The sequence below is a fragment of the Amblyraja radiata genome, chromosome 9, assembly GCF_010909765.2.
Source record: "Amblyraja radiata isolate CabotCenter1 chromosome 9, sAmbRad1.1.pri, whole genome shotgun sequence".
In the NCBI taxonomy this organism is placed as follows: Eukaryota; Metazoa; Chordata; class Chondrichthyes; order Rajiformes; family Rajidae; genus Amblyraja; species Amblyraja radiata.
Genome location: NC_045964.1, coordinates 43,384,710 through 43,412,641, shown reverse-complemented (window position 1 = coordinate 43,412,641; position 27,932 = coordinate 43,384,710). Strand labels below are relative to the sequence as shown.

Genomic DNA, 27,932 nt, shown 5'->3' with positions numbered 1-27,932 from the left:
TCTTCAACTTCTACAAGTGTACAGTAGAGCATACTAACTGGTTGCATCGTGGCCTGGTTTGGACATCCAGGAGCGGAAAAGACTGCAAAAGTTGTAAACACTGCCCAGGCCATCACCGGCTCTGACCTCCCCACCATCGAAGGGATTTATCGTAATCGCTACCTCAAAAAGGCAGCCAACATCATCAAAGACCCACACCATCCTGGCCACACACTCATCACACCACTGCCATCAGGAAGACGGTACATGAGCCTGAGAACTGTAATGTCCAGGTTCAGGAACAGCTTCTTCCCTACAGCCATCAGGCTATTAAACACTACAACAAGCTCTGAACTGTTATTGTTTGTTCTTTTTTTTCTGAGTTTTTGTTATATTATTTATTGTGATTATATATTCTGTTGTGCTGCAGCAATTAAGAATTTCATTGTTCTATCTGGGCATATGACAATAAAACACTCTTGACAATGGGAACCCAATGGATGGGAATGGCTGCGCCGCCGGAGGGCCAGTGAGTGGAGATGGAGTGAGTGCGTGGGGGGGGGAGGGCAAGTGGCGGGGAGGGGGGCGGTGAGGGGGGGAGGGGGGGATCAAGGGCATCACAACGGGAACCGCTCAGCTGTACCTGCGCAGTTGGGGACTATGGGCAAGTGGTGGAATATTGCGTTGGGGGAACCAGGCCTCCCGTGTGACAATGGGACCCAACGGGTCCCACTTAGTCTAGTTATAGTTAATAGTGCCATGCTAAGAGACTAAATAAATTATTAGAGCAATTCAACCATCTTTTGGAGGGTCAACCTTGGTGCAATTACCTTGTACAATGCTGATGTCGAGGCAGATCCAACAGCCAACGCCACGCCCAAGATTGAATCACCATGGAAACCATCTGCATACGCCATCATTACAATCCCAGTAATTGCCATGATTGCAGCAACAATCTAATGGATAAGCAAAGGGAAGGGGAGAATGGGAAAAATTACAGCATTTTAAATAATCTTTTGAATTTGCATCCTGATTAAAGTAAATGACTCCCAAGTGTACCAGGTTTTCAAGCAAGAGAACTTTTAATGTAAATTGGCCAAATATTCATATTCATTCCCCATGCAGACGCCAATATTCCCCATGCAGACGCCAATTGTGCTTTGTGACAATACGTTGGTGTAAACAGGCATTACACATGAATGGATTTTATTAATTAAACAGCCTGTTTCAATTTACAGATTTACTTTCAGAAGTCAGTGTTTGCCAGTAAGAAAAAAAATGTTCCTGAGAGATTTCTCCAGGGAACGGAGAATGATCTAAGTTATTAAAAGATAAAAGCAACCGACACCATAAATATTTGGCAGTACAGGTATATCAAGATAGAACGTGCCTAAAGTATTGTATGGGATGTTAACAATCCGCATTCCAGAAGATTCTCGACTTACTTGCTGACAAATATTTCCTGTAGGCAAATCTCATTAAAATCCTGGCATGATTTTGCAACTAATACATTTAAATGGCCTTGGTAATGGATTAATTCCAAAATTACACTGAACAAAATTGAATTTGTGGAGTCACTGGGATTTCAGGTATACATTTATCGAATCATACAACAGAAAACAGGCTCTTCAGCCCAACTCATCCATGCTGACCTAGGTACATTCCTGACCCTTCCCCATCTAGCTGCATTTGGTCCATATCCCTCCAAACACTTCCTATCTATGGTACACATAAATGCTGGAGAAACTCAGCGGGTGCAGCAGCATCTATGGATTTCGGCCCAAAACATTACCCATTTCCTTCGCTCCATAGATGCTGCTGCACCCACTGAGTTTCTCCAGCATTTTTGTGTACCTTCAATTTTCCAGCATCTGCAGTTCCTTCTTGAACACTTCCTATCTATGTACCTGATCAAATGTCTTTTAAGTATTGTAATTGTACCTACCTCTAGCACTCCCTCTGATAGCATGTTCCATATACTCTCCACCCTTTGTATGAAAGACATTTCATTCCAGTCCTCTTTAACTATTTCTCCTTTCAACTTATACCATTGCTGTCCACTACTTTAGTTTCCCCTGTCTTGGGAAAAATACTGTGACCATACTCCTCCTCAGCCTCCTGTGCTCCTGGGAAAATAGTCCCAGCCCATCCAGTTTCTCTTTACAATTCAAGCCCATCAGTGTCAGCAACATGTTTGTGAATCTGTTCTGTACTCTCTCCAACTTAATCACATCCTTTCTATGATAACGGTAACCAAAATCCTGCAAAGAGCATTAAAACTCACAAATAGTTCATTCTCATACCTTGTGCTGCAGAACACTGAGTGTCTTTTTAATGTTGTTATAGTGCTAGCCTCAACTACCTCCTCTGGCAGCTATTTTCACACACCCACCACCCTCTGAGTGAAAAGGTTGCCCCTCAAGTTCTTGTTAAATCTTCATCTTTTTGGGCTCTTGCCTTTTCATCTCTGGCCTTTGTCCAAAAATCTGCCTATCAGCTATCACCATGCTCTGCCCTGCCCCTCCTCTCTTCCAGTTTTCTTTCCCGCATCCCCTTCAATCAGTCTGAAGGAGGTTCCCAACCCAAAATGTCACCTATCCATGTTCTCCACAGATGCTGCCTGTCCCTCTGAGTTAGTCCAGCATGTTGTATCTTTCTTTGGTAAACCAGCATTTGCAGTTCATTGTTATTACATCCTGTTACATTTTTCTGCTCTGACCTTAAACCTAAATCCACCAGTTCTTGATTCCCTTCCCTCATCATATCTCAGCTACGGAACACTACGGACTCAAGACTCTGTTCACCCTTTCAATTGCCCTTTGAAATCTTATACACTTCTATAATATCATTCTTCGGCCTCCAATGCTCTATGGAATAAAGTCCTAGCCTTCCCAGCCTCTCCGTACCCTCGGTCCCTCGTGTCCTGACAACATCCTCATAAATCTTCTCTGCATTCTTTCCATGCTGACCGGCTGCATCGTGGCTTGGTTCGGCAACTTGAGTGCCCAGGAGCGGAAAAGACTACAAAAAGAAGTAAACACTACCCAGTCCATCATCGGCTCTGACCTCCCTACCATCGAGGGGATCTATCACAGTCGCTGCCTCAAAAGGGCTGGCAGCATCATCAAGGACCCACATCATCCTGGCCACACACTCATCTCCCCGCTACCTTCAGGTAGAAGGTACAGGAGCCTAAAGACTGCAACGTCCAGGTTCAGAAATAGCTACTTCCCCACAGCCATCAGGCTATTAAACTCAACTGAAACAAATCTCTGAACATTAATAGACCATTATCTGTTTATTTGCACTTTATCTGCTTATTTATTGATGTGTGTATATATTTATATAATGGTATATGGACTCACTGATATGTTCTGTATTCATGCCTACTATATTCTGTTGTGCTGAAGCAAAGCAAGAATTTCATTGTCCTATCTGGGACACATGACAATAAACTCTCTTGACTCTTGACTTGACTTAATGGCATTTTTCTTATAGCAGGGTTACCCAAACTGAACACAATATTTCAAATGAAACTTCACTCATTTCTTGCACATCTGTACATAATTTCGCAACTTCCATACCCAACGCCAAAGGTAATATCAGAAATATCAGAGAAGTGAGTCAGGCACACTAAGATTACTTGTAAGCAGGATGGACTGGTTGCATCATGGCCTGGTCTGGCAATTCCAATGCACAGAAACACAGAGTCTGCAGAGAGTGGTGAACACGGCCTGGTCCATCACAGGCACAGCTCTTCCCAATATAAAAAGCATCTATATGAGGTACTGCCTCACGAAGGCAGCGTCTATCATCAAGAATCCCCACCATCCAGACCATGCCCACTTCTCACTGCCACCATTGGGCAAGAGGTACTGAAGCTTGAAATCCCACATCATCAGCTGCAGGAACAGCGACTTTCCTACAACTATTATGTTCTTAAACCAACCTGCACAAGCCTAATCGTATCTCAGCTACGGAACACTATGGACCTTGTAATACTGTGGATTAATTTCTAATTGTGATTTTGCACTAAATCTTGTTTTTACTTAATCTTTTTCTTTTCACTGTCCTGTGTAATTTATGTTCTTGTGTGTTGTCCAAGTCCTCATGCTTGTGGCGCTGCAGAAAGCAAGCTTTTCATTGTAACTGCACCTCACAGTAACTAGTGCATAAACCTGACTTGATTTGACTTGACTCAGAACCGGTCAATGTAATCAGAAAATTACCAAAACTTATAAGTACAAATAACTGAGGTAGAGATTTCGTACAAGATTCAGCAGTATAAATTTTTGAGACATTGCGTCAAATGCCTTCTCCACATTTTGAGATACTAAACTGACAGATGCTGTTACAATACTTTAAAGCAACGTTTGTGGCACCAATGGTCTTGAAAACTTGCAGGAAGAACATTCACAGGAAGTGTTCAACAGATAAGTGTTTGTTAATTGTAAAGCAAAACCAACACACAACTACGGGGATGTTGCCAGGACTCAACTCGATGGCCTGAACTACAGGGAGAGGTTGAAAAGGCTAGGACATTATTCCTTGGAGCACAGGAGGCTGAAGGGTGATCTTATAGAGAAGTATAAAATCAGGCGGGAAATAGATAGAGTGAATGCACAGTCTTTTACCCAAAGTAGGGGACTCAAGAACCAGAGTACCTACGTTTACATGAACGAGGAAATATTTAAATGGGAGCCTGAGGGGGCAAGTTTATTACACAAAGGATGGTGGGTATATGAAATGAGCTGCCAGAGGAGGTAGTTGAGGCAGGTACTATAACAGTATTTAGAGAGGTACATGTATACAAAAAGCGTAGAGTGATATAGAGTTATATGGAGTGAACGTATCATACATTTTTCTTCTTCTGTTTGCCTCCATTGCGCATGGTTAATTGACTATGTCTGCAGATTCATGATGTCAAGCGAACCATGAGTGTTTGATTGTCATACACACCGACAATGGAACAGTGAAATTCTTACTTGCTGCAGCAGAATAGGACTGCTATGCACTAACACTCAATAATATGAATTTATAGCTATAACACTACATAGCCATAATAGTGCAAAACCAAAGTTTGTAGTGCAATCAAAGATACAGTTAAGATCATGATTGCTGAGATATTGGTTAGTATTGTGCAGTGGTTAAGCACGTGGTATTTTTAATGATGAGAACCAACATAGCACCCAAACTTACACAGGATCATTCTCCAAGTTTACATTTCTGCATTATAAAGGAATGTGCAATATGTCCTAGTGATCAGGGATGTGTGACTGGTGGGTAATATTCCTGACAGTGACAACTTTGTAAACAAACAAGCTAATATTAACATACTTTCTATTCCCTAAATATTTTCAGGGTACTTGATATTGCCGATTGTCTCACTCCGGAAATAATTCTTCTGTACTTGTACCTCCTGAACCACCTGAATCCACACTAGAATTGTTTCTAATATGGAATCCTGCCCATTGGGCAGCTTAAACAAACCTACCATACTTACTGGACATCTGAATTTCCCTGAGGGGATCAATAAAGTATTTATTATTATTATTATTATTATTATTATTATTATTATTATTATTATTATTATTATTATTATTATTATTATTATCATTACCACGTGAGATCTGTAGCTACAAGAACCAGTCTCAGGCTGTGAGTCACCTCTTGACATCCCAAAGCCTTCCATGAACAAAGCACAAGTCAATAGAGGGATGCTGCAATGGATTTGTCTCCACTTGCTTGGGTTGGTACAGTTCCTACATCACTGAAGAAGCTTTGAAACAATGGTGACGGTGTGTAGGGTCTACAAAATACACTGCAGTTTCTTGCTTCTGCTACTGCAACAGCACCCTCCAGAAACACACCATAAAGGACATGGATTCAGATGCCTGGGAATACCAAATGTAGTTTCTGATCTGCATATCATTGGGAATGGGAGTGTATCATCATACTTGGATCTAAATCTTGTAATTTATTTCACCTGCAAGGCAGGAGTAGATTCAACAAGACTAGCAGTTTAGGAAGATAGCTCACCACCCCCTTCTCAAGGCTATTTAGAGATAATGAGTAAATGCTCGCCTTGCCAGTAATATCCTAATCCCCAAAATGTATAATTTAGAGATCCAGCATGGAAACAAGCCCTTTGGCCCAAGCCAACCATCAATCACTCTTTCACACTAGTTTTATGTCATCCCATAAGTGGAAAACAAAAGTGTAAAGTTATCCCATCAATTTCCATGGTTTTCCTGGGAAGAACAACCTTGCCCCGATAGTTTCTCCAATCTGCCTGACATTCCCGTCATCCCAAATTCTGGGAAATTAGCCTGTGCTGCGACTTTGTTTGGGATCAAAGAAAAGTTATAAAATGTACTATTCTTAATATATGAATTGACATTTTTTCTGACATACTGCTTTGTGTTATTTTGTCTTCTCAACCCTTTGCAAAGGATAACATTTAATATTTTATAGTATGGATGTAACAAAGCACACACTATACATAAAAGATGAGCTAAGGAGATGTGGATTAAAAAAACCATACATGACAATATATGAAATTGTATAGGTATGGTTTAGAGGGATTGCCCAGGTGCGGGCAAATGGGGCTAGTTTGGATGGGGCATCTTGGTCAGCATGGACGAAGTTAGGTTGAAGAGCCTGTTTCCATGCTATATAATTCTAAATGAGATGGAGTCCCATATGTCTGAATATATTTCCAGTCCAATATAGTTACAGCAGTCAGCACATCAGCCAAGGCAGTCAGAATGATTTATGAACTGTAGACATTTCTTGGAACATGAAGTGTTTTAAACAAATCAGCAGTAAATTTATCTCACCATGAATACTAATAATAATAATAATAATAATAATAAATTTTATTTATGGGCGCCTTTCAAGAGTCTCAAGGACACCTTACAAAAATTTAGCAGGTAGAGGAAAAACATGTAAGGGGAATGAAATAAATAGTAGAGACATGACTAGTACACAAAGTAAAGACAGAATTCAATACAAAACACAATATGAGGCAATTAATGCACAGATGAAAAGGGAGGGGGACGTGGGGCTAAGGATAGGCAGAGGTGAAGAGATGGGTCTTGAGGTGGGACTGGAAGATGGTGAGGGACACAGAATTGCGGATCAGTTGGGGGAGGGAGTTCCAGAGCCTGGGAGCTGCCCTGGAGAAGGCTCTGTCCCCAAAACTGCGGAGGTTGGACTTGTGGATGGAGAGGAGACCGGCTGATGTGGATCTGAGGGACCGTGAGGGTTGATAGGGGGAGAGGAGGTCAGTGAGATATGGGGGGGGGGGCAGATGGTGGAGGGCTTTGTAGGTGAGGATCAGGATTTTGTAGTTGATCCGGTGGGAGATGGGAAGCCAGTGAAGTTGTTTAAGGACTGGAGTGATGTGATGCCAGGATTTGGTGTGGGTAATGAGTCGGGCGGCTGCGTTCTGGACCAGTTGGAGTCGGTTGATGTAGGTGGAGCTGATGCCAAGGAGAAGTGAGTTGCAGTAGTCCAGTCGGGAGGAGATGAAGGCATGGATGAGCCTTTCAGCAGCGGGAGGTGTGAGAGAGGGTCTGAGTTTGGCGATGTTGCGGAGATGAAAGAAGGAGGTTTTAATGACATGGCGGATGTGAGGCTCAAGGGAGAGGGTGGAATCAAAGATCACGCCAAGGTTGCGGGCCTGGGGAGATGGGGAGACAGTGGTGCCGTCGATGGTGAGAGTGTGGTTATTGATTTTGCTGAGTGTGGCTTTGGAGCCTATGAGGAGGAATTCTGTCTTATCGCTGTTGAGTTTGAGAAAATTATGTTGCATCCAGGTTTTTATAGCTGACAAACAGGAGTTGATATGGGAGAGGGGGGGGGGGGGGGTTGTGGGGGGATTTGGTGCTGAGGTAGATCTGGGTGTCATCAGCGTAACAGTGGAAGTCCAGGTTGAAGTGGCGGAGTATCTGACCAAGGGGGAGGATGTAGATGATGAAGAGGAGGGGGCCGAGTACGGAGCCTTGGGGAATGCCTTGAGTGACTGTGGCTGTAGCAGAGGTGTGGTTGTGGAGAGAGATGAAGTGGGATCTGTTGGAAAGGTAGGAACGGAGCCAGCTGAGTGCAGAGCCTTCAATGCCGAGGTCTTTGAGTCTGGTGAGCAGGATGTTATGGTTCACTGTATCGAAGGCTGCGCTCAGGTCGAGGAGGATGAGGATGTTGAGGGAACCAGTGTCAGCAGAGGTGAGGAGGTCGTTGAGGACTTTGAGGAGAGCAGTTTCTGTGCTATGGAGGGAGCGAAAGCCAGATTGGAGGGGTTCAAGTAGGTTATACGCAAGGAGGTGGGAATGAAGTTGCGACGCAACGATACGCTCCAGGGTTTTTTAAAGAAAGGGGAGGTTTGAGATTGGGCGGTAGTTAATGAGAGAGGAAGGATCAAGACCAGGTTTCTTTAAGATTGGTGTAACAGCAGCAGTTTTGAAAGCAGAGGGGACAATTCCTTGGGACAATGAGGAGTTGAAGAGATTAGTGAGGTAGGGGCAGAGAATGGGGAGGCAGGACTTCAGCAGGGGAGTGGGGAGAGGGTCGAGGGAGCAGGTAGTGGGTTTGGAAGAGCTGATGAGTTTGGAGATTTCAATAGGGGTGACCAGGTCAAACTGGGAGAGGAAGCAGTGTGGAGGAGGGGTAAGGAGGTCAGTTGAGATGTTGAAAGGAGGGGCCTTGGTAGGTGGTGGAGTAGATGCTGGGGAGTCGGGTACAGGGGATAAAGATTGATAGATGGTGCTGATTTTATCAGCGAAAAAGTGGAGGAATGAGTTGCAGAGATCCGGAGTAGAGGTAGGGAGAGTGTTGGCTCGAGGCTTGAGGAGGTTGCCCACTGTGGAGAAGAGGGTTCTGTGGTTTAGGCAGGGATCGGTGAATATGGAGGAGAGGTAGGCAGATTTTGCAGCAATGAGGGCATCTTTGTAGTCAGTGAGGTGGAATTTGTAAGCTTCAAGGTGGACTGTGAGAGATGATTTCTTTGTGAGTCGTTCAAGTCGGCGACCAGTCTGTTTCAGTTTACGAAGTGCAGGTGTGTACCAGGGTGAAGATGCTCACCATTTGTCACTTGTCAAAATTCTGTTGGTATTTCAGGGAGCTACACATTCAGAAATTAGGCTGAATGGGCTGACAGTTACAATACGATTCTAACAAAGATATAGTTGAAATGTCTTCGCTGTGCGATCAGCAAGGGTCTGCCTACATTTTGGTGATGGTTTAGTCATTTCACATGCAAGAGAGGGTGGGTAGCCAGAATACACCTGGACAGGTAAACGGATAGGAAAGTTTATAGGGATATGGGCCAAAAGAGACCGCAGGTGCTGGAATCTGGAGGAAAAAGCAAATCGCTGGAAGAAAGCGGGTCAGGCAGCTACTGTGGAGGTAGAGGGGTAGGTGATGTTTTAGTTCAGGACCCAGCATCAGCACTTAAGTTTTGTTCAAGATTTTGCATCTGCAGTTCTTTGTGTCTCCATAATATGCACCAGCCCCTCTGGGATTTCACAATCATTCATTCTGATATTAGTTTTTGGTCTGATATTGGCAATGTATCAAACATTAGTACCATAGCAAAATGAAAATTGCTTCACAGCATTCCTTAAATTGAAAACCATAAATTCATTTTTTGTGTTCATGCTAAGTAAAGCCAATATTTAGATCCTTAATTTTTATGCCAAAAATCAAATTGCTGGAGGAACTCGGTGGACCAGGCAGCATCTCTGGAGGTGAAATAGACTGGCACTCATTTACAGGCTGATCGGATACTTTTCGGGTCGAGATCCTTCTTGTGTCTCCTTTTTTATGTTGTGACTCCATTTAAATTACTAATATTGTGAACGAGTTATGGGTAGAAAAAGTTTAGAGTGATTATGTGCTAAACGCGAGCAAATGGAGCATGTAAATCAGCATGGACAAGTTGGAGTGAAGAACCTGTCTCCATGCTTTATGAGTCTAGGACTATGAGCCAATTGTTGATTTTATTTTTCTATCATTGGCCATGAACACACTACCGACTGTGTAGGTCTATATCTATGCGCAGGGCAGCATGGTAGCACAGCAGTAGAGTGCTACCTTACAGCGCCAGAAAACTCAGCTTCGATCTGACTACGGGTGATGTCTGTATGGAGTCTGTAGGTTCTCCCTGTGACCACGTGGGTTTTCCCAGGGTGCGCCGGTTTCCTCCCGCACTCCAAAGACGTACAGGTTTGGATGTTAATTGGCTTGGTAAAGATTGTAAATTGTTCTTAGTGTGTAGAATGGTGCTAGTGGATGGGGTGATCGCTGGTCGGCATGGACTCGGTGAGCCAAAGGACCCATTTCCGGGCTGTATCTCAAAACTAAACTGAACTAAATCTCAGCACTACTGCTCCAAGCTGCAAAGATGTTAATGGAATCGCTCCCACACAGTGCCAAGGACCCGAGTTCAATCCTGACTTCAAATGCTGTGTTTGTGGAGCTTGCACGTTGCCTATGAATGTGTGGGTTTCCTCTAGGTGATCTAGGTTTCCTCCCACATCCCAGAGTATTGTGGACTGGTATGTTAATTGGCCTCTGTAAGTTACTCACTGTGCGTTGGTGAGTGGTGGAATCTTGGGGAAATGGGAGTGTTGAGTAATGTACATTGAAACCTCAGCCAAAAAAAACAAACCATTGCCTCCACTTCCTCAGGAGACTAAGTACGTTTGACATGTCTCTAACGATTTGTTCCAACTTTTGTTGATGCACCATGTAAAGCACCATGTAAATTGCATCACAGCCTGGTTTGGGAACAGCTCTGCCAAGACCTGCAAAAAATTGCAGTTGTGGACATAACCCAGTCCCTCCCACAGACCCGACTCCCTATCATTGACTCCAACAACACTTCATGCTGGCTCGGGAAAACAATCAACATAATCAAGGACCTTCCTCACCGTGGTCATTCCCTCTACTCCCCACTCTCGTCGGTCAGAAGATACAAAAGCTTGAAAGCACGTACCACCAGACTGTTATCAGATTACTGAACGGTCTTCCCATGAGTTAGAGCCTAGTCCTGATCTTCCAATCTACCTAATTGTAGACACTGAACTTTTTCTCGGGAACTGTAATGCTACAATGCTATAACACTATACTTTGCACTCTGGTATTCTCTCTTTGCTGTTCCTGTTGTCCTCGTTTACGGCTTGAATGTGTATAGTATTGACTGAATTAATTGCATAACACGTAAACAAAGCTTTTAACTGTATCAATAATAATGTGACAATGGTAACAAAGCAATAACAAATCAATAAATGGATGGCTGATGGTTGAAGTGGATACTATGGACTAAAGAGCCTGTCTCCATGCTGTCTCTCTCCATGATTCTAAAACAACAGAGGTTTGCATTACTAACTCATAAATACAGGATGAAGGGATTTGTACCACACTGAACGGTAGAAACGTACAGATGACAACATTATCAGAAATAATCATAGCAATAAGCATTCATTTTCTGATAATTATTGACATAATTGAGGTACAGTTATGTGAGTAATAATTTCATTGTCAGAATACATATAGACTGACTCTGCTAAAGAAATGTCAAAATAAAATCAATTCTAATTACAGATTGTAATCCAATTGCTCCCAACAAATTAATTCACATTATAATAAAACCAATAGTATTAACTAAGGAAATTGCACAAAATAAATTACTAAAAAATATGTCTATCATCATTAATACTAAACTGGCTGAAGGACTTTTAATTAATTGACTGACTATGTTAGTTAATTGAGAATTCGGTCTTAAGTGTTACAAAACAAGGAACTCCTTTCCAGTCTCTGAAGAACTGCCCCCTGAACTAGAGTGTGAACCAGAGTGATTATCACATGGCAATCCCAAGGGAAATGCAGTAATCAAAATCAACTCCTGTGCCTGCTCTTTTTTGACATCAAAAAGCCTGCAGTTTTGTCATTCTGCTGAGGATAATGCTGTTCAAATACAGCTACCATCAGTAATTTATCACATACAGCAGAAAATATTCACTTCCCTGTAAAAAAGTCCAAAGATGGATCCCAACATCTAAAAGGTCGCCTTGTCCATTCCCTCCCCAGACGCTACCCGACCTGCTGAGTTCCTCCATCACTTTGTGTGTTCCCTGCAGAAAAGTCATGGCTGGTCACCTCACCACCACTTTCTTGCATTGACTCCACTCCTGTCCATGCCCCTAATATCCACAGATCTCTGATTTACATCTGCTACCTGATGGCACGCAATCTGTGATTCCCACTAAGAGGCCCAGCACTGCTCCCCATCCCAGTGAACACAGCGATCAAGCAGGGCCGCCAACATTGGGTGAGAGTTGGGAGTGAGAAATTGCGAGAGACCAAGCCCGAGGGAGTGTAGCGACTGAGGTGGGGGGGTGGGGGGGGGGGGGGGAGTGGGAGGGGAGTGTGGGAGGGGGTGGTATGGAGCTTTTGCATTTTTCAGCTTAAAATTGTGCCATCTGGTGCACACTGTAGCGAGTCTTTTAACTTACACTTGAATGCAATATTTATGCTTTAAATTGGATTAGCTAAGAATAAGGTTAGGCTAAATTATATTCCTAATTACATTCCACAGTAGAGCCAGGCTCTGATCAACAGATGCTGCACATGAATGATCTAATCTATATTCACAAGTCATACTCGCAAGTTAATTTCAGTGATTGACAGCATGAGCTCATTTATCAAATGTTTTCTTTAAAGCTTCTGAAATAGATTTTGCGGATGTTAAAGACTGGTGCATTTTTATAACCTGTGGAAATAAAATCCTGTCATTGAAGCCATTAATCATAGGTACTTACTCGAACTCCCATGAACTTGTCTTTGAGCACAATCCAAGACAAGAGGAAGACAAATGCTTTGTTGCAACAAAAGAGAGCAGAAACATCTGTGGCTGTTAATTTCCTCAGAGCGAGTAAATAGAGGTAATTAGTTAATGTCCAGAGGATAGAAAACGGGGCTGTTCTTTTCAGGAAGAGTCTCAAAGTCAGTCCCTCGTCACCAAATATTCTGCTGCACTCTCTGTAAACAAGGAACAGAGAGATTTGTAATCAGAGATACAGATAACAATAGTTTTGTTCAAACTACATTTATTCAATTAATACTCAAATGTAGATGACTGTAAAATAAATATAATTGGCGTTGCTTTGCCAACAATATTTATTTAGCATTACTGTACTTGTTGAATGACATGAATTACGCTAAGATGGTTAACCGAGTTTGAGTCTGAAGAAAGGTCCCAACCCAAAATGTCACCTATCCATTCCCTGCATAGATGCTGCCTGACCCACCGAGTTCCTCCTGCACTTTCAGATTTGCTCAAGGTTCCAGCATTTGCAGTTTCTTGTGTCTAAATAGTTAACTGAGTTTGCAGATGCAAAGAACTGCAGATGCCGGTTTACAAAAAAATGCACAAAGTACTAGAGTAAGTCCGCGGGTCAGGCAGCCTCTGGAGAACATGGATAGGCGATATTTCAGGTCTGGACCCTTGTTCAGACCTGACCCGACCCAAAGCGACATTCTCCAGATTCTCCAGATATTTTGGCTGAACTGTTGAGTTACTCAGGCACCTTTTTTAGTTCACTTGAGTTGTTCATTAAAAGAAATCCAGTAAGTGGACAACTGTATCCGGATTGTGGATTGCGGCTGTTTGGCATCCAGTTCTGGCTGAGTAGAAATTTGCTGTAACTAAGCATTGGAAATACCAAATCCATCGTCATCAGTGCCCACTATAAAGTCTATTCCCCAGCAGTCTTCTCCTGATGGAGGATGAAGTAGACTGCACTTTTAACATCCTCTTTAACTACTAACATGTCTATATTATTCAAAGCCCACCTTCACGACACTGTCCCTGTCGTCCTCTGCTGCTGAATCCATCATCCATAGTACATAGAACAGTACAGCGCAAGAATAGATCCATCAGCCCGCAATGTCTGTACCAAACATGATGCCAAGTCCATCACTTATCTACATGCGCATAACCCATACCCCTCCATTTCCTGCATATTCATATGCCTATCCAAAAATCTTTTAAATGCCACTTACGTATCTACTTCAATCACTACCCCTGGCAGCGCGTTCCAGGCACACGCCAACTTCCATGTCAAAAACTTGGCCCCTCACATCTCCTTTAAACATTAACCCTCTCACCTTTAAACTATGCCCTCTAGTATTTGATTTTTCCAACCTGGGGGAAAAAAAATCAGATTGTCTACTCTAGCTATGCTGCTCTTAATTTTGTATACAACTATTGGGTCTCCCTACAACCATTCCAGAGACGACAATCCAAGTCTGTCCAACCTCTCGATGTAGCTAATACCCCTAATCCAGGCATCATTCTGGTAAACCTCTTTAGACTTTAAAGATAAAGCACGGAAACAAGCCCTTCACCCCGCTGAGTCAGCACCGACCTGCGCTGCCCCCCCTACACTGGCAATATCCAACACACTATAGACAATTTACAATTTTACCAAAGCTAATTAACCTACAAACCTGTACGTCTTAGGAACGTGGGAGGAAACCGGAGAACCTAGAGAAAACCCACACAGTCACAGGGAGAAGGTACAAATTCCATACAGACAGAACCCATAGTCAGCATCAAACCTGGGTCTCTGGCACTGTATGGCAGCAACTTTACTGCTGTGCCACTATGCTGCCCCTGAGGGGCGGCAATTCCTCTGCATCCTTTCCAAAGCCTCCATATCCTTCCTGTAATGGGCTACCAGCATTGTACACAATCCTTCAAATGTGGTCTAACCAAAGTCCTATAAAGCTTCATCATGACTTCCTGACTCATATAATCAATGCCCTGACCTATGAAAGCAAGCATACCATATGCCTTCTTTACCACGCTACCTACGTATGTTGTCACTTTCAGGGAGTTAAGGCATGGACCCTGAGATCCCTCTGTACATTAAGGGTCATGCCATAACTCCCTGTTGTATATTTCCCCTTACAATTGACCTCCCAAAGTGCAACACGCCACATTTGCTAGGATTAAACTCCATCTGCCATTTCTCCACCCATTTCTGTAGCTGATCTATATCCCGCTGTATACATTGACAGCTTTCCTCACAGGCTGCGACTCCAGCATGCTGGTGTCATCTGCAAACTTACTAATTAATCAACCCATCTACATTTACATCCAAGTCATTTATATATATATCACAAGCACCAGCAGACCCAGGACAGAACCCTACACAACCCCCACTGGTCACGGACATGTAGTCTGAATATTGTCATTCCACCACAACCTTCATTCTAATTCCTCCATCAGTAAGCCAGTTGTGAATCCACATGTCAGTCACTATTATTCGCACGCATCTCAATCTTCTGGATCAGCCAAGCATGGGGGACTTTATCAAATGCCTTATTAAAATCCATCTAGACAATATCTACTACCTTGCCCTCATCGGTCACCTTCGTCACCTCCTCAAAAAATTTGATCAGCTTATTAAGACATGACCTGAATTCTCTTTCAAATGGGAGTAAATTCTATCCCGAAGAATCCACTATTTGAGGCTCACTGCCCATAATTCCCTGGATTCTCTCTACATACCTTCTTAAATAAAGGGACAACATTTGCTACTCTCCAGTTCTCCAGGTCCTCCCTCGCCTGTGGCTAAAGAAGCTGCAAAGGTCTTTGTCAGGGCACCCACAATCTCTCATCATTTTACATACTTCTTTCAGGCCTCCCCTCAGCCTCCAGTTCTCCAAAGATGACTTCCCATCCTACATCCACCAAAACCTGTTATGAAATGCTCCTGGACATTTTACTATTTTAAAGAATGACAGATATGTGACTGTTATAATCAATTTCCAAACGTGGAAGCAAAGAATGAAAGTATCTGTCATCCAAATGTGCTGAAAAATGCAACAGAAGTAGTACCTGTAATAACAAAAAAAATGATGAAGCAAAAGAGATTTTAATTGCACAAAACCTTTAATCTGTTCAAATTTTAAGTAAAAGAGAGGGGCTCAGTACCTAATTTTCTTAATTATTGTCCGTCTCTCTTGTGCTGTTGCAAGGTGTCCCGAGTAGTACACAGGAAAAAACATTATGTTCCAATTTGTAGAGAACCAAGTCATAAACAAAGGACAATGGAAGTTCTTGTATGTGACTTTGACAATCTGTGTGGTACCAACCCAGGAGGAGGACACAGAAAGAACAACCAGAAACCCCCAGAAAATCTTGAAGAACATAGCGGTGCAAGATTGACAACGCGTCCTGGTGCCATTATCCTGGTCCAGATTTTCGATCCGATTCTCCGAAACGTCATCTCCTGGGAAATAAAACAGAAAAAAATTGAAATGCAACAGAACTATGGTCGTACACAAAAGCATAATGTTGCAGTATTATCTCAGGCAGGAATTTTAGGCACCATTTCAATTGTCAGTAAATTATGTTCTCCAACACCAACCCCAAAGGCTTAAAAGTGCATTTTATCGTGTGAGACAAAAGATCATTTCTATTAAGACATGCAATAAAGTGTAACTCTATTTCTTAAAATAAATGACAACACAGTGATGAAGCTGACAAAGCAGCTGCCTCACAACGCCAGAGACCTGGGACCGATCCTGACCTCGGGTGCTGCCTGTGTGGAATTTACACATTCTCCCTGTGGCCACCTGGGCTTCCTCCAGTTGCTCCAGTTTCCTCCCACATCCCAATGATGTGCAGGTTTGTAGTTTACTTGCCACTATTGCCACTCTATAAATTGCCACTAGTGAACAGGGAGTGGATGAGAAAGTGGAATGACATAGAACTAGTGTAAGCATGTAATCAATGGTCGGTGTGGTCTTGGTGAGCCAAAGGGCCTGTTTCCATGCCATTCTCACCAGGTCTGGTTTATATATAACATCAGGACCATCAATGTGGTCGACTATTAACTGCCCACTGAATGCCCAAGAAAGCCACTCAATCAAGTGGTAATTAGATACAGGCAATAAATGCTAATCTTGTCTACCATACACACATCTCTAAAATTTATGACATTACCCAAGTATTTCATAAGAATTTCCTTGTGACCGGACATTTTACTTTGCTCTTTGAATGATAATCTTCTAGGCTTTTCACCACTAAATGACACTTTCCCACTTCCCACTTTCCCGAATGTTTTGGCGAGAATGTTTAGGGGGACAATGTGACAAAAACAGCTCGATATTCCCAAGTCAATGTTTGGAGCTCTGCTTTTTAAATGTAAGATGGTTCTGCTCCCGCAGGGCCTGCATCTCATCATGTTCCTTCATTTGGTACTTCACTGGTCTTGGAAGAGGCGACAGACCCAGTGAAAAGAAGCAAGATGGAAACACAAGGGACTACAGATTCTGGAATCCTGAGCAAAAAAATCAGAGTGCTGGATGAACTCAGTGGGTCAGGTAGCATCTGTGGAGGAAGAAGGGCATATGACATAGCAGCATAGGACCCTTTGTGCAGTCTGAAGATGAGTCCCGATCTAAAACGTCTGTGCATTCCCTTTAGAGATGCTGCCTGACCCACCTTCTTTTACTTTTGTCAGGTGGACCTTTGCCCTCATTTACATGCACACAGCCTGAACTTAAAGTTGGTATATAACAATTCTATACACCAGAATTTCAGAAGAAGCTGGAAAGTCAAATAAGCCAGCCTTTTTAATTTTGGTGCCGTTAGAAGTGCTGTTTTACCTCTGGAACATATGTTCAACATAAGCCCATTAACAATAATACACAAATAACATAGGATCTTGGGCTCCAAGTACACAATTCCTTGAAAGTGGGCAACACGAGTAGATATTGAAAAGAGAGCTTATGGTATGCTTGCCTTCAATGGTCATAACATTGAGTATAATGATGCGGCTTCATAGTACTTTGGTTAAATTGCATTTGGAGTATTGCATGCAGTTCAAGTCACCCTACTACTGGAGGGATGTCAATGCTTTGGAAAGAGTGCAAAGGAGATTTACTATTTACTATAAGGATGCTTGGATTAGGGCATATTAGCTACAGGGAGTTGGACAGACTTGGATTTTTATTTTTATTTTTTATTTATTTTTTTTAATTAGAAGTACAGTAAATTACAGTAATACACATCACATATATCTTATTACATTTGTTGTACCACTTCGTTTTTCGAGCTTTAAAAAAGGTAGAAATAAAAGAAGTACGGAAAGTGAGCAAGAGTCGTGAAGGTGCAGGAAAGTGTTGGGAAAAGAAAGCCCCTTAGGAAGAAGTTAGAGAAGGAAGTAAAGAAAGGAAATAGACCCTAGAAAGAAAAGAAAAAAAAGGAGAAACAATCGCTCTATTATAACACAAATCTCCGCAAAAAAGGATATACCAACCGTGTTTTTTTTTTACCCCCCGTTACCAGATCCTGGTACCATTTATTTTTTAAATTACTATTGCACCTTATGCTTGTAATAGTTCCATAAATGCAGTCCACGTCTTTTGGAAGTGGTCTGCTTTGCCTGCTAGGTGTAATGTTTCGAACAGACTTGGATTTTTTAATCTGAAATATCAAAGGTTGAGGGGAGACCTGACAGAACTATATGAAATTTATGAGAGGCATTGATAGGGTAAAGAGTCACAACCTTTTTTCCAGGATGGATTAATCAAATACATGAGGGCATAGCTTTAAGGTGAGAGGGGTAACGTTTAAAGGAGATGTGCAGGGCAACCTTATACTGAGGATGATGAATGACTGGAACACACTCAGAGGAGTGGTGGTGGAATGGTGGTGGAGGCAGATACAATAGTGGGATATAAAAGACATTTAGATAGGCACATGGATATGCAGGGAAAAGAGAGTTGTGGTTTATGTGCAAGCAGATAATAGTAGGTCTTGGCATCATGTTTGGCACAGACATTGTGGACTGAAAGGCCTGTTCCTGTGCTGTCTAGTTCTATCTCTATGTTGTGATGGAATACAGCAGAGTAAACAAGTGTTCATTGGGAGATATAACAGGAACACGATCCTCATTATGATAATTGGAAGCTGCTACTGGCACAGGCAGTGCACTGGAGACAGCTCATTCATCTCTGTCTATCCAACATGAGTCACCAGCCTTGGCGAAGGTGTCCCATCTTGTGCTGTGATGAAGCACAACAGCTTGCAGTAATCTTCATTGTCTCACTTGGCCCTGCATGAAAACATGTCATATTTTTCAAACATTTACTGGCAGCCAAATTTCAAGTTCCAAATCTTCATGTTTTCATACAGGAGAAGGAAAACCTAGCTTAATTCAGGCCAGCCCAACCTCAGGAAGGAATCTTGTAATAACCCTGTCGAGACTGTTTTGCGACTGAGTGCGCAAATAAAAAAATAAGTCTCGGGGAGTGCGTGAGATGACGACGAAATGGCTCCAACCACTGTGGCACAGCAGGTAATTCAGGAAACCTTCTGTGGTTGATTTTGGTCCTTTGTTTTCCCATGTTCTGGGGAATGTCTCTACTGTTGATCTTTTATCAGTTCTTTTCATCTTTTTTGTTTCAATTTTTCAAACCCTGATGGAAGTATATAAAGTTATGGGAGACATAGCCAGGAAGGGTGTGGAGGCTTTGGGAAGGATGTAAAGGAGGTTAACCAGAATTATGCCTAGATTAGTGGGTATAGGCTACAGGGAGAGATGAAACAGACTTGAATTATTTACTCTGGAACACCGGAGGCTGAGGGGAGACTTGACAGAACTATATAAACGTAATTGTTAGCTCTTTCAATGTCCAGGAATAGACCAGAGCTCTGCCCCATAGAAGTATATAAAATTATGAGTGATATTGATAGGGTAGACAGTCAGAACCTATTTCCCAGGGTTGAAATTTCAAAGACTAGAGTATTACGGGGAGAGGAGCAAACTTTAAGGGAGATGTGCAGGGCAAGTTTTTTTTATCAAAGATGGTGTTGGGTACCAGGAATGCACTGCCAGTGGTGATGGAGGGAGTTATTTTTTTATTTAAGGGACTATTAGAGACTAACACGGTTATGCAGGGAATGGAGGGAAATGGATCATATTCAGGCAGAGGAGGTTAGTTTATCTTGGCATCATTCTCGACAGAGCTGTACTGCTCTATGTTTTATGGGCCTTCAATGACATTTCTTGATGAGGAAATTAGAGATTTCATACTTCAATGCTGTTATCGTTGTGGTATGTTATTGTATTTCCCTCTTAAGGATGCTGGGTGACAGCTCTGAGTATCTACACAGTCTCGGGTGTACCATTAAGTCATGTCAGCATTGTATCCTGCAGTAAATCTATACAAGTAATCAAAAATATAACATCTAAAAGGATATCTTTTAGAATATTTCTCATTTTTATCATTACAATGTTTTCAACAGAAAACGAGTAGAAGTCATCAATGCTCACAAACTACACCCCACACTGTCAGATAATAGGCTAATGGAAAAACACAGAGATGCAAGGAACTGCAGATGCTGGAATCTTGAGTAAAACACAAAGTGCCGAGGGAACTCAGCGGGTCAGGAAGCATCTGTGGAGGGAATGGGCAAGCAACATTTTGTGTTGGGACAAACTTTTTGGAAGGGTCCTGACCCGAAACATTACCTGTCAATTCCTCCAGCACTTTGTGTTTTAAACAGAAAACATAATGTTAGAAACATTAAGGGTGGCATGGTGGCGCATCGGAAGGGTTGCTGCCTTACAGCACGAGAAATCCGGGTTCGACCCTGTCTACAGGTGTTTGTCTGTACGGAGTTTGCACATTCTCCCCATGACCTGTGTGTTTTTTCTCTGGGATCTCTGGTTTTCTCCCACACTCCAAAGAAGTACAGGTTTGTAAGTTAATTGGCTTGCTATGATTGTAAATTCTCCCTAGTGTGCGTTGAGGATAGTGTATGTGTGCGGGGATCGCTGGTCGACGCAGCCTCGGTAGGCTGAAGGGCCTGTTTCTGCGTTGTAAACCTAAATGAAACTAAACAGTGAATTCTCCAATTTTGGGTAACGTACCCACGTTTGTTCCCTCCTCTCTTTCCTGTGCTCAGCCCTGTTGTGAACCCATTTCTCTTATTATCCCATCCCCTTTCCCCTTTCCCCTTTCCTCCATCCCCTTCCACCTCTCTCCCTCCCTCTGGCTTATAGTTCACTCATCTTCTCTCATTATCTGACACGCTTTTCTCTTTTTTTCACCTCTACTCTCTGCCACATACTCCACCCATCTGCCAATCAAACCCCCCTCCTCACATGTAACCACCTATGACTTGCCAGGCTTTGTCCCATTCCTATCTCTCTATTCCAGCTTTCTCCCCCCAATACAATCAGTCTGAAGGTCCTGACCCAAAACATCGCTTATCCATGCCCTCCAGAGATGCTGCCTGACCCGCTGAGTTCCTCAAATACTTTGTTTTTTTTTGTGTTATAAATCCCTCCAATGGTATGTGGTTTTTAAATTTGTAAGATTCTGAAACAAACATTTCTTTGCTACCTGAAGCAATTTTTCATTGTCAATCTCACAATTAATTGAAATTCCCCTTTGAGCATGCTACTAATAGATTATTGTTCAGATGCAGATATCTGGAACCAATAACTTCCGAGTGGTTGCATTCTGTACTTAATCCTGACGATCACAGTGACAACTTATTATTGATGCTATCAATCTAGTCACATCCAGCCGGGAACAAGAATCATGTGTTCTGCCGAGGAGTCGATACTGATTTATCTTTTTAAGAGCAGTGAGATCAAATGCATCGCTCCAACTGACATCAGTTAATTAAAAACTGGTTCCAGATCAGACCCCAGCTTTTATATTTCGAGGACACTAGTGGGAGAGGAGGCATGGTGTTGTATTTGCGATAAATTTAATTTTCAGAAAATTCAGGCTTTGGGTCAATGCCAGGAGAAAGTAATTAATTGGTAGCTCTTTCAACATCCAGGCATAGGCAGGAGGTCATTGATAGGGTAGATGACCAGAACCTATTCCCCAGGATGTGAATGTCAAAGACAATGGTATGGCTTTAAGTATTTCCACAAAACATACACAATCAAATCACAGAAATTGCTAGAAAAAACTCAACATGTCCGGCAGCATCTGTGTGAAGAGCAACCGTTAATGTTTCAGGTCCAGGACCCCTTGGCCAAAGTTGGCAAGACAGAAAACAAGTTAGTGTTCAGTAGCAGAGAACGTAGGGAGAGATGCTTTCATTCTTAAATACTAAGTTCCTCAGGTAGCAAAGATAATAAAGCAGGTCAAATCTGTCTAGGATTTCACTGCTGACTGTTAATCAACAAAGCAAAGAGCCCCTTAGCATGTCCGAAAGACTAAGCAAGTGTGTAAATCAACACAAAATATTCTGTGTGAACACTCACATGAAACTGAGTATTTCAAGCAATTGATGAAGAAATCAGCCCAGTATTCGACATGCCTTTGGGATCAGGATTTACAATATTATCCCACTCACCAGTCCAGCAGATGAAAGGCATGATGGAGATTTTCTTTTACTTCTCAGTCATGGAAGGATTTAGGAAAAATAACCCCAGCACAACATCAGCAGCCCTCATGGGATCACGAAAGGCCACTTGTGTGAGGTGAAAGAATACTTGTATTAAATTAATCAACTTTCAACAGGAGCAAAACTGCTCAGGAACAATTTAGTTTTGCGATACAGCATGGAAGCATTCACTTCGGCCCACCGAGTCCACGATCCCATTCTATATTATCCCACTTTTGCATCCACTCCCAGCACACTCAGGCCAGTTCTTACAGAGGCCAATTAAGCTAAAAACCCACAAGTCATCGGGATGTGGGAGGAAACCAACCACCCAGAAGAAATCGACGCAGTCACAAGGAGGACATGCAAAGTCCACACAGACACCACCCAAAATCAATATCGAACCCAGGTCTCTGGCGTTGTGAAGCAGCAGTGCCATTGTGAACCAGCTGTGCCATTGTGCTGCCCTTCAACAACTGTTTTTCTTCCTGCCAGTGACCAAAGCGAAGGTGTAATTTCTAGACATATTTTAAAAGAAAAACATACTGGCCCATATTAACTTTGTTCCACACTAAAGTATTAGATTAACGCAGTGCTGGAAGTTGACATAGCTAACATAATCTTTTTGAAGAATGGATGGGGAAGATCAAGTTTGAAGTTACTGCCCCTTTTTCTGTTTGCTGTCATTCCCACTAATTCTGATGATGGTTTATCCGACAAGGTCTTCTGGCAACTAAAAGCAATCCCCACACAACAGGAGAGATTGGTCTAACTGTTCCACTCAGAAGCTAATAGTCAACATACACTGCAATGCCGCTGTGGATTTTGGACATTTTCATTATTATTCCTGTTATTGCTACATTAGTTCTGCACGACACATTCTTCAATTTATACAGTCACAGATCCAATCGTTGATTTCTCTTGGAAAAACAAAATCCACAGGGCAAAACCTATGCAAGTCTGCTTACCTCTTCATCCTTTCAGTTCTGTTCAGAATTATATTACGGAAACAATAATCAAAATTCTTCCTCATTCCCTTCACATTATTTAAACTGCATAATGTTTTACCAACTGGATCGGGCAATGTTAGTGGAACCTCACAACACACATATATACATCAACATTAGTATACTGGCATATTATTCTCATATTTTTCATTAATTTGTTAAGCATAAGTGAAAAATCAACCATATTTTTTCCTTTCAGGAAGAGATTATTCAGAACAGATGGTTAACTAGTTTAATTTATCAATATTTATAATAGTTAAAGCTACATTAATTAAAAAAACGAAAATCATTCTTGACAATTTCTTGCATGCTATTTTAACAATAAGGTAAATTTGCTATTAAAACGATTAGCTTTAAATCATTGCCCTTTGCTTGAGTTCACTACTTATTGATAAAATTATTATAGAAGAAATATTAATAACTTAAAGTGAATTGTTATAACTGCTTCGGTTAATTTCTGAGGGAGTTGTACCGTATAACTGAATGCAGACACAGTTGATTAGTTCCATGAGCCATTTGTAATTGACTTCACTGACCTTGTGAAGAAAACATCTGGAACCCCTGAGGTTGAGGGAACATCTGATAGAGGTATATAAAATTATAAGCTCCCAGATAGGGTAGTAGGCAGTCAGAACCTTTATCCCGGAGTGAAGATGTCAAAGACTAGAGGGTATAGCTTTAAGGTGAAAGTGACAAAGTTTAAAGGAGAAATGCGGGGCAAGTTGTTTTACACAGAGTGGCGGGGGCCTGGAACGCGCTTCCGAGCTTGGTGGTGGAGGCACATTCGATGGTGGCATTAAAAAAATTATTGATTAGGCACATGGATATGCAGGGAATAGTGGAATGTAGATTACGTGCAGGCAGATATGAGATAGGCTTGGCATTATAGTCAGAACAGACATTGTGGGCTGTAGGACCTGTTCTTGTGCTATACTGGTGTATGTTCTAAAATAATTACCGGTAAGCTTTCCTTTTAAAAAATAACTAGCAATCATTGTTGAACCAAAAAAAAAGATTTTAAAAAGCGGTGCAGTGAACACAAATTTCTGCAAATGAACTTCCCAAACTCAGGATGGAAAATAAGTGTGTTCCTGCTCAGGGATACAATGTCATAATTTCCAATCTCCTTTCTGATTTAATCCTATTCACATTTGATTACTCCTCAGAAGCTTTACAATCAATAGTGGAGGAAAAGCTGCATGCTCAACAGCCCAGTCTCCTGATGAAGTACAAAAGCCTGATGATGATAAATTAAACACACCTAGCCCAGTAAAGAAACTGTCTGCAATCTATGCTGTCACATTCAGAACAGATTGATTCCACTGAGATCCATTAAAGAAAAATCTAATTACAAACAATTTCCTGTCTATTTAGCCTGACCGCTGTAAATATTAAGAACCACACATAGTGGGTATATCACAAATTAAGCACTACATTTAAGGGTGCACAGTGCTGGAGTTACTCAGTGGGTCAGGCGGTATCTCTGGAGAACATGGATACATGACATTTCAGGGACCCTTCCTCAGACAGATCTAATGGCACTACATTTAATAGTTGTTCAATTCATAGAATCATAGAATAGTACAGCATAGGAACCGGCTTTTTGGCCCACAATGTCTGTACCGAACATGGTGCCAAGACCAACCCTCATCTGCCCTACATAATCTGCATCACTCCATTCTCAGTATATCCATGTGCCTATCCAAAAGTCACCTAAATGCCACTAATGAATCTGCCTCTACCACCACCCCTGGCAGCACGTTCCAGGCACTCACCACCCTCTGTGTAAAAAACTTGTCCCGCACATCTCCTTTAAACTTTGTCTCTCTCACCTTAAAGCTATGCACTCTAGTCTTTGACATTTCGATCCTGGGAAATAGGTGATGACTGTTGATTCTATGTATACCTCTCATCATTTGATATACTTTTATCGGATCTCCCCGCAACCTCCGGCGTTCCAGAGAAAACAATCCAAGTCCCTCCCTGTAGCTAATATCCTCCAATGCAGACATCATTCTGCAGGCATCTATCTGCAGACATCCGTTTCCCAAAACACTGAATCAGAGCAGTTTAGTATATATTAATTAACTTTTATATTAAAATGGATGTACATACAACAGACGAGATCTGACATATATTGCAGCTACCTTCTGTTGATGAAGCTGTTAGAACTGAGGCACTGTAAGCAACTATTGGTGCTACTCTGGCTGAATGCTTCTTCATTCTCTGCAGTGGTTCTTGGAGTTATTCGGAGCCAGTTTGCTGCAGCTGCACACATACCAGACTCTGTACCGAAGCCAAGATGTGCTGTTTGAATGAACTGTTTGCAGGCGAAGCACCATGCTTTGGATGGTGATGCGCTGTTTCCGTGGGAACCTTTCTGTAACATGCCAACTAAGACGGTCCTTCAGAGCCCCGTCTGAACACTTCTTGTCCTATCGTGTTGCTTCTGTGGATGGGTTGAAATCAGAACAGCCAGATTTGAATAGAGAGGGAGAGGTAATCTCCTCATGAATGCGTCAGTGCGGTGGCTGTCTGCTTTTTTTTTTTACAAAATGATATGACTATTGCTCCGGGGGAGTTGTAATCACGAAAAATAGATTCATTTTTGTCAAACTACATATAAAAATATTCATAATATTAAAACATTAACAAATCAATAAAGTAGGAGATTTTCTTTTTATTATGTTCCTGCAAATCAGGGATTGCTAAAGAGATCTGACAGGATCAAATAAATCATCTTTTTGAAGATGTTGTTTAACTCACGAGGAAACAAACACATTCCCCAGCAATGTTGTATCATTCTGCACAATATTTCAACACCTATCGACTTGTGTTGCCACTCTATCGCTGAAGTGCGAAAATAAGTATATAAAGTGTATGGCACGCTGTCTTCCATTAGTCGGGACACTGAATATAAGAGTCAGGAAGACATGTTGCAGACATATAGCAATGTTACAAAATTTTGAGATTTAAAAAATCAAGTCTGCAATTTATCCCATCAGATAAAGCACAAAAATAAGTTTAATTTGACACCTAATTCACTTTCATATCTTCAGTATTAAAAATGTTATGGCCATTTTCATACTCGGAAATTAGCATCTTGTTCCCTATTGATTTTCCATTGACTTAACACAAAAGCTGTGATCGAGGACAGTGAAATGGCCATAACTTTATTAAAAATTAAGAGAACTGAAATAAATTTTCAGTTATTATAGATTGAAGCATTCTGAAATAAATATGAAACAATCTTACTTGGATGACCTGAAATTAAAGCATATAATTAGTTAGTTACCCAATTGTAGCTAATTCCAAACTTCAATTACTAGATCTAAACATCTATCCATTTCTTAAGAAAAGATTAACATTTTTAAATAGCCTAAGTGTCCAAATAACATTCACAAAGAATTCACAATAAAACATGATTTTTAAATCTCATTTACATTAATTTATAGGCCAAATGGAAGGAATTTAGTGTTCAATTGCTGTAAATTAATGGCCATTTAAATCAGCTTTCGAGTGGGATACTGTGGAACTCTGTGGAACGCGCTGGTTTGGAACGTTCCCATTGCGGTGGATTTGTACCCCATATGCCCAGAAAAATACTGCGGGATTTAATGGGGCCCCAAATTAGCTACTCGCAACATAAAACTTTGTATAAAGGGATCTTAAGAAGCGCTTTTTAATGTAAAAATAAACAACCTACCTTCCGTTGTCCCCTGTATGAGATCCATCCTGTTGTCGGCGGTCGTGGGTTTAGAGGATAATTTTTAACCTACTATAACAATTAAATTAACCAATTAAGTTTAAAAATAGCTGCAGCGAATGAACCTCGCAGCGATTTTTCATCAGCAACTAAGTAGGCTGAACAACCTCGATTTGAATAGCCTAGGGAAAATCGTGTTTTAAACCCGCCCCCCTCTCAACGGCGCCAAAATCGCGCACACAGGCAGGGACAGGTCTGCAGCCCCGCTGAAGGTAGGTTTTGAAACATACCTACTTCATAGGACTTTGGTTAGGCCACATTATGAATCCAGTCCATAATGGACTAGTGCAGTTTTAATGGACCCATTTTACAGGAAGGAGTGGCTTTGGAGAGGGTGCAGAAGAGGTTTTCCAGAATGTTGCCTGTTTAAGAGGGTATCTATCTATACCTAGCTACATATTACTAAAATTCTCATCTTGTTTGTTTGTATGCGTGCGCGTGATATCCCAAAATCCCACCAAAACGGCACACGATAGCGCTACAATCTTTGGCCGACCTTACTCACCATTGTCCTGTGATGTAAATGAAACACGTTTCGTTCAGATTGATGGTATAGTTTACAAGTTACTGACATTTTAAACTTTACAAGAATTACTTTTCAAACCACTTTTCCACTTGCCCTGCCTGTCAGCCATGTTCGACGTCACAATGACGTCACAATGGAATCGCAAATCCATAAAAAATCACAATTTTCTAAAAAACTCAGTTTTAATCAAATTCTTCCGTTTTCATTAACAGCTAACGTTGT

At 41.8% G+C, this 27,932-nt stretch overlaps 1 protein-coding gene across 2 annotated transcripts in view; it reads right to left on the bottom strand.

Annotated features, from left to right (window-relative positions):
* Positions 1 to 27,932, bottom strand: part of slc35f4 (solute carrier family 35 member F4) — a 90,739-nt gene that overhangs the window by 18,889 nt on the left and 43,918 nt on the right. The window contains exons 1-4 of one of the 2 annotated variants that reach the window (XM_033027205.1): positions 25,566 to 25,695; positions 15,983 to 16,280; positions 12,801 to 13,020; positions 810 to 935 (exon numbers count right to left, since the gene is read on the bottom strand). In XM_033027205.1, coding sequence (XP_032883096.1) covers positions 810 to 935; positions 12,801 to 13,020; positions 15,983 to 16,280; positions 25,566 to 25,641 — 720 coding nt within the window. In that variant the 5' untranslated portion in view covers positions 25,642 to 25,695. Of the gene's footprint in view, positions 1 to 809; positions 936 to 12,800; positions 13,021 to 15,982; positions 16,281 to 25,565; positions 25,696 to 27,932 lie in introns of those variants that run through there. The other variant, XM_033027204.1, reaches the window with a different exon arrangement.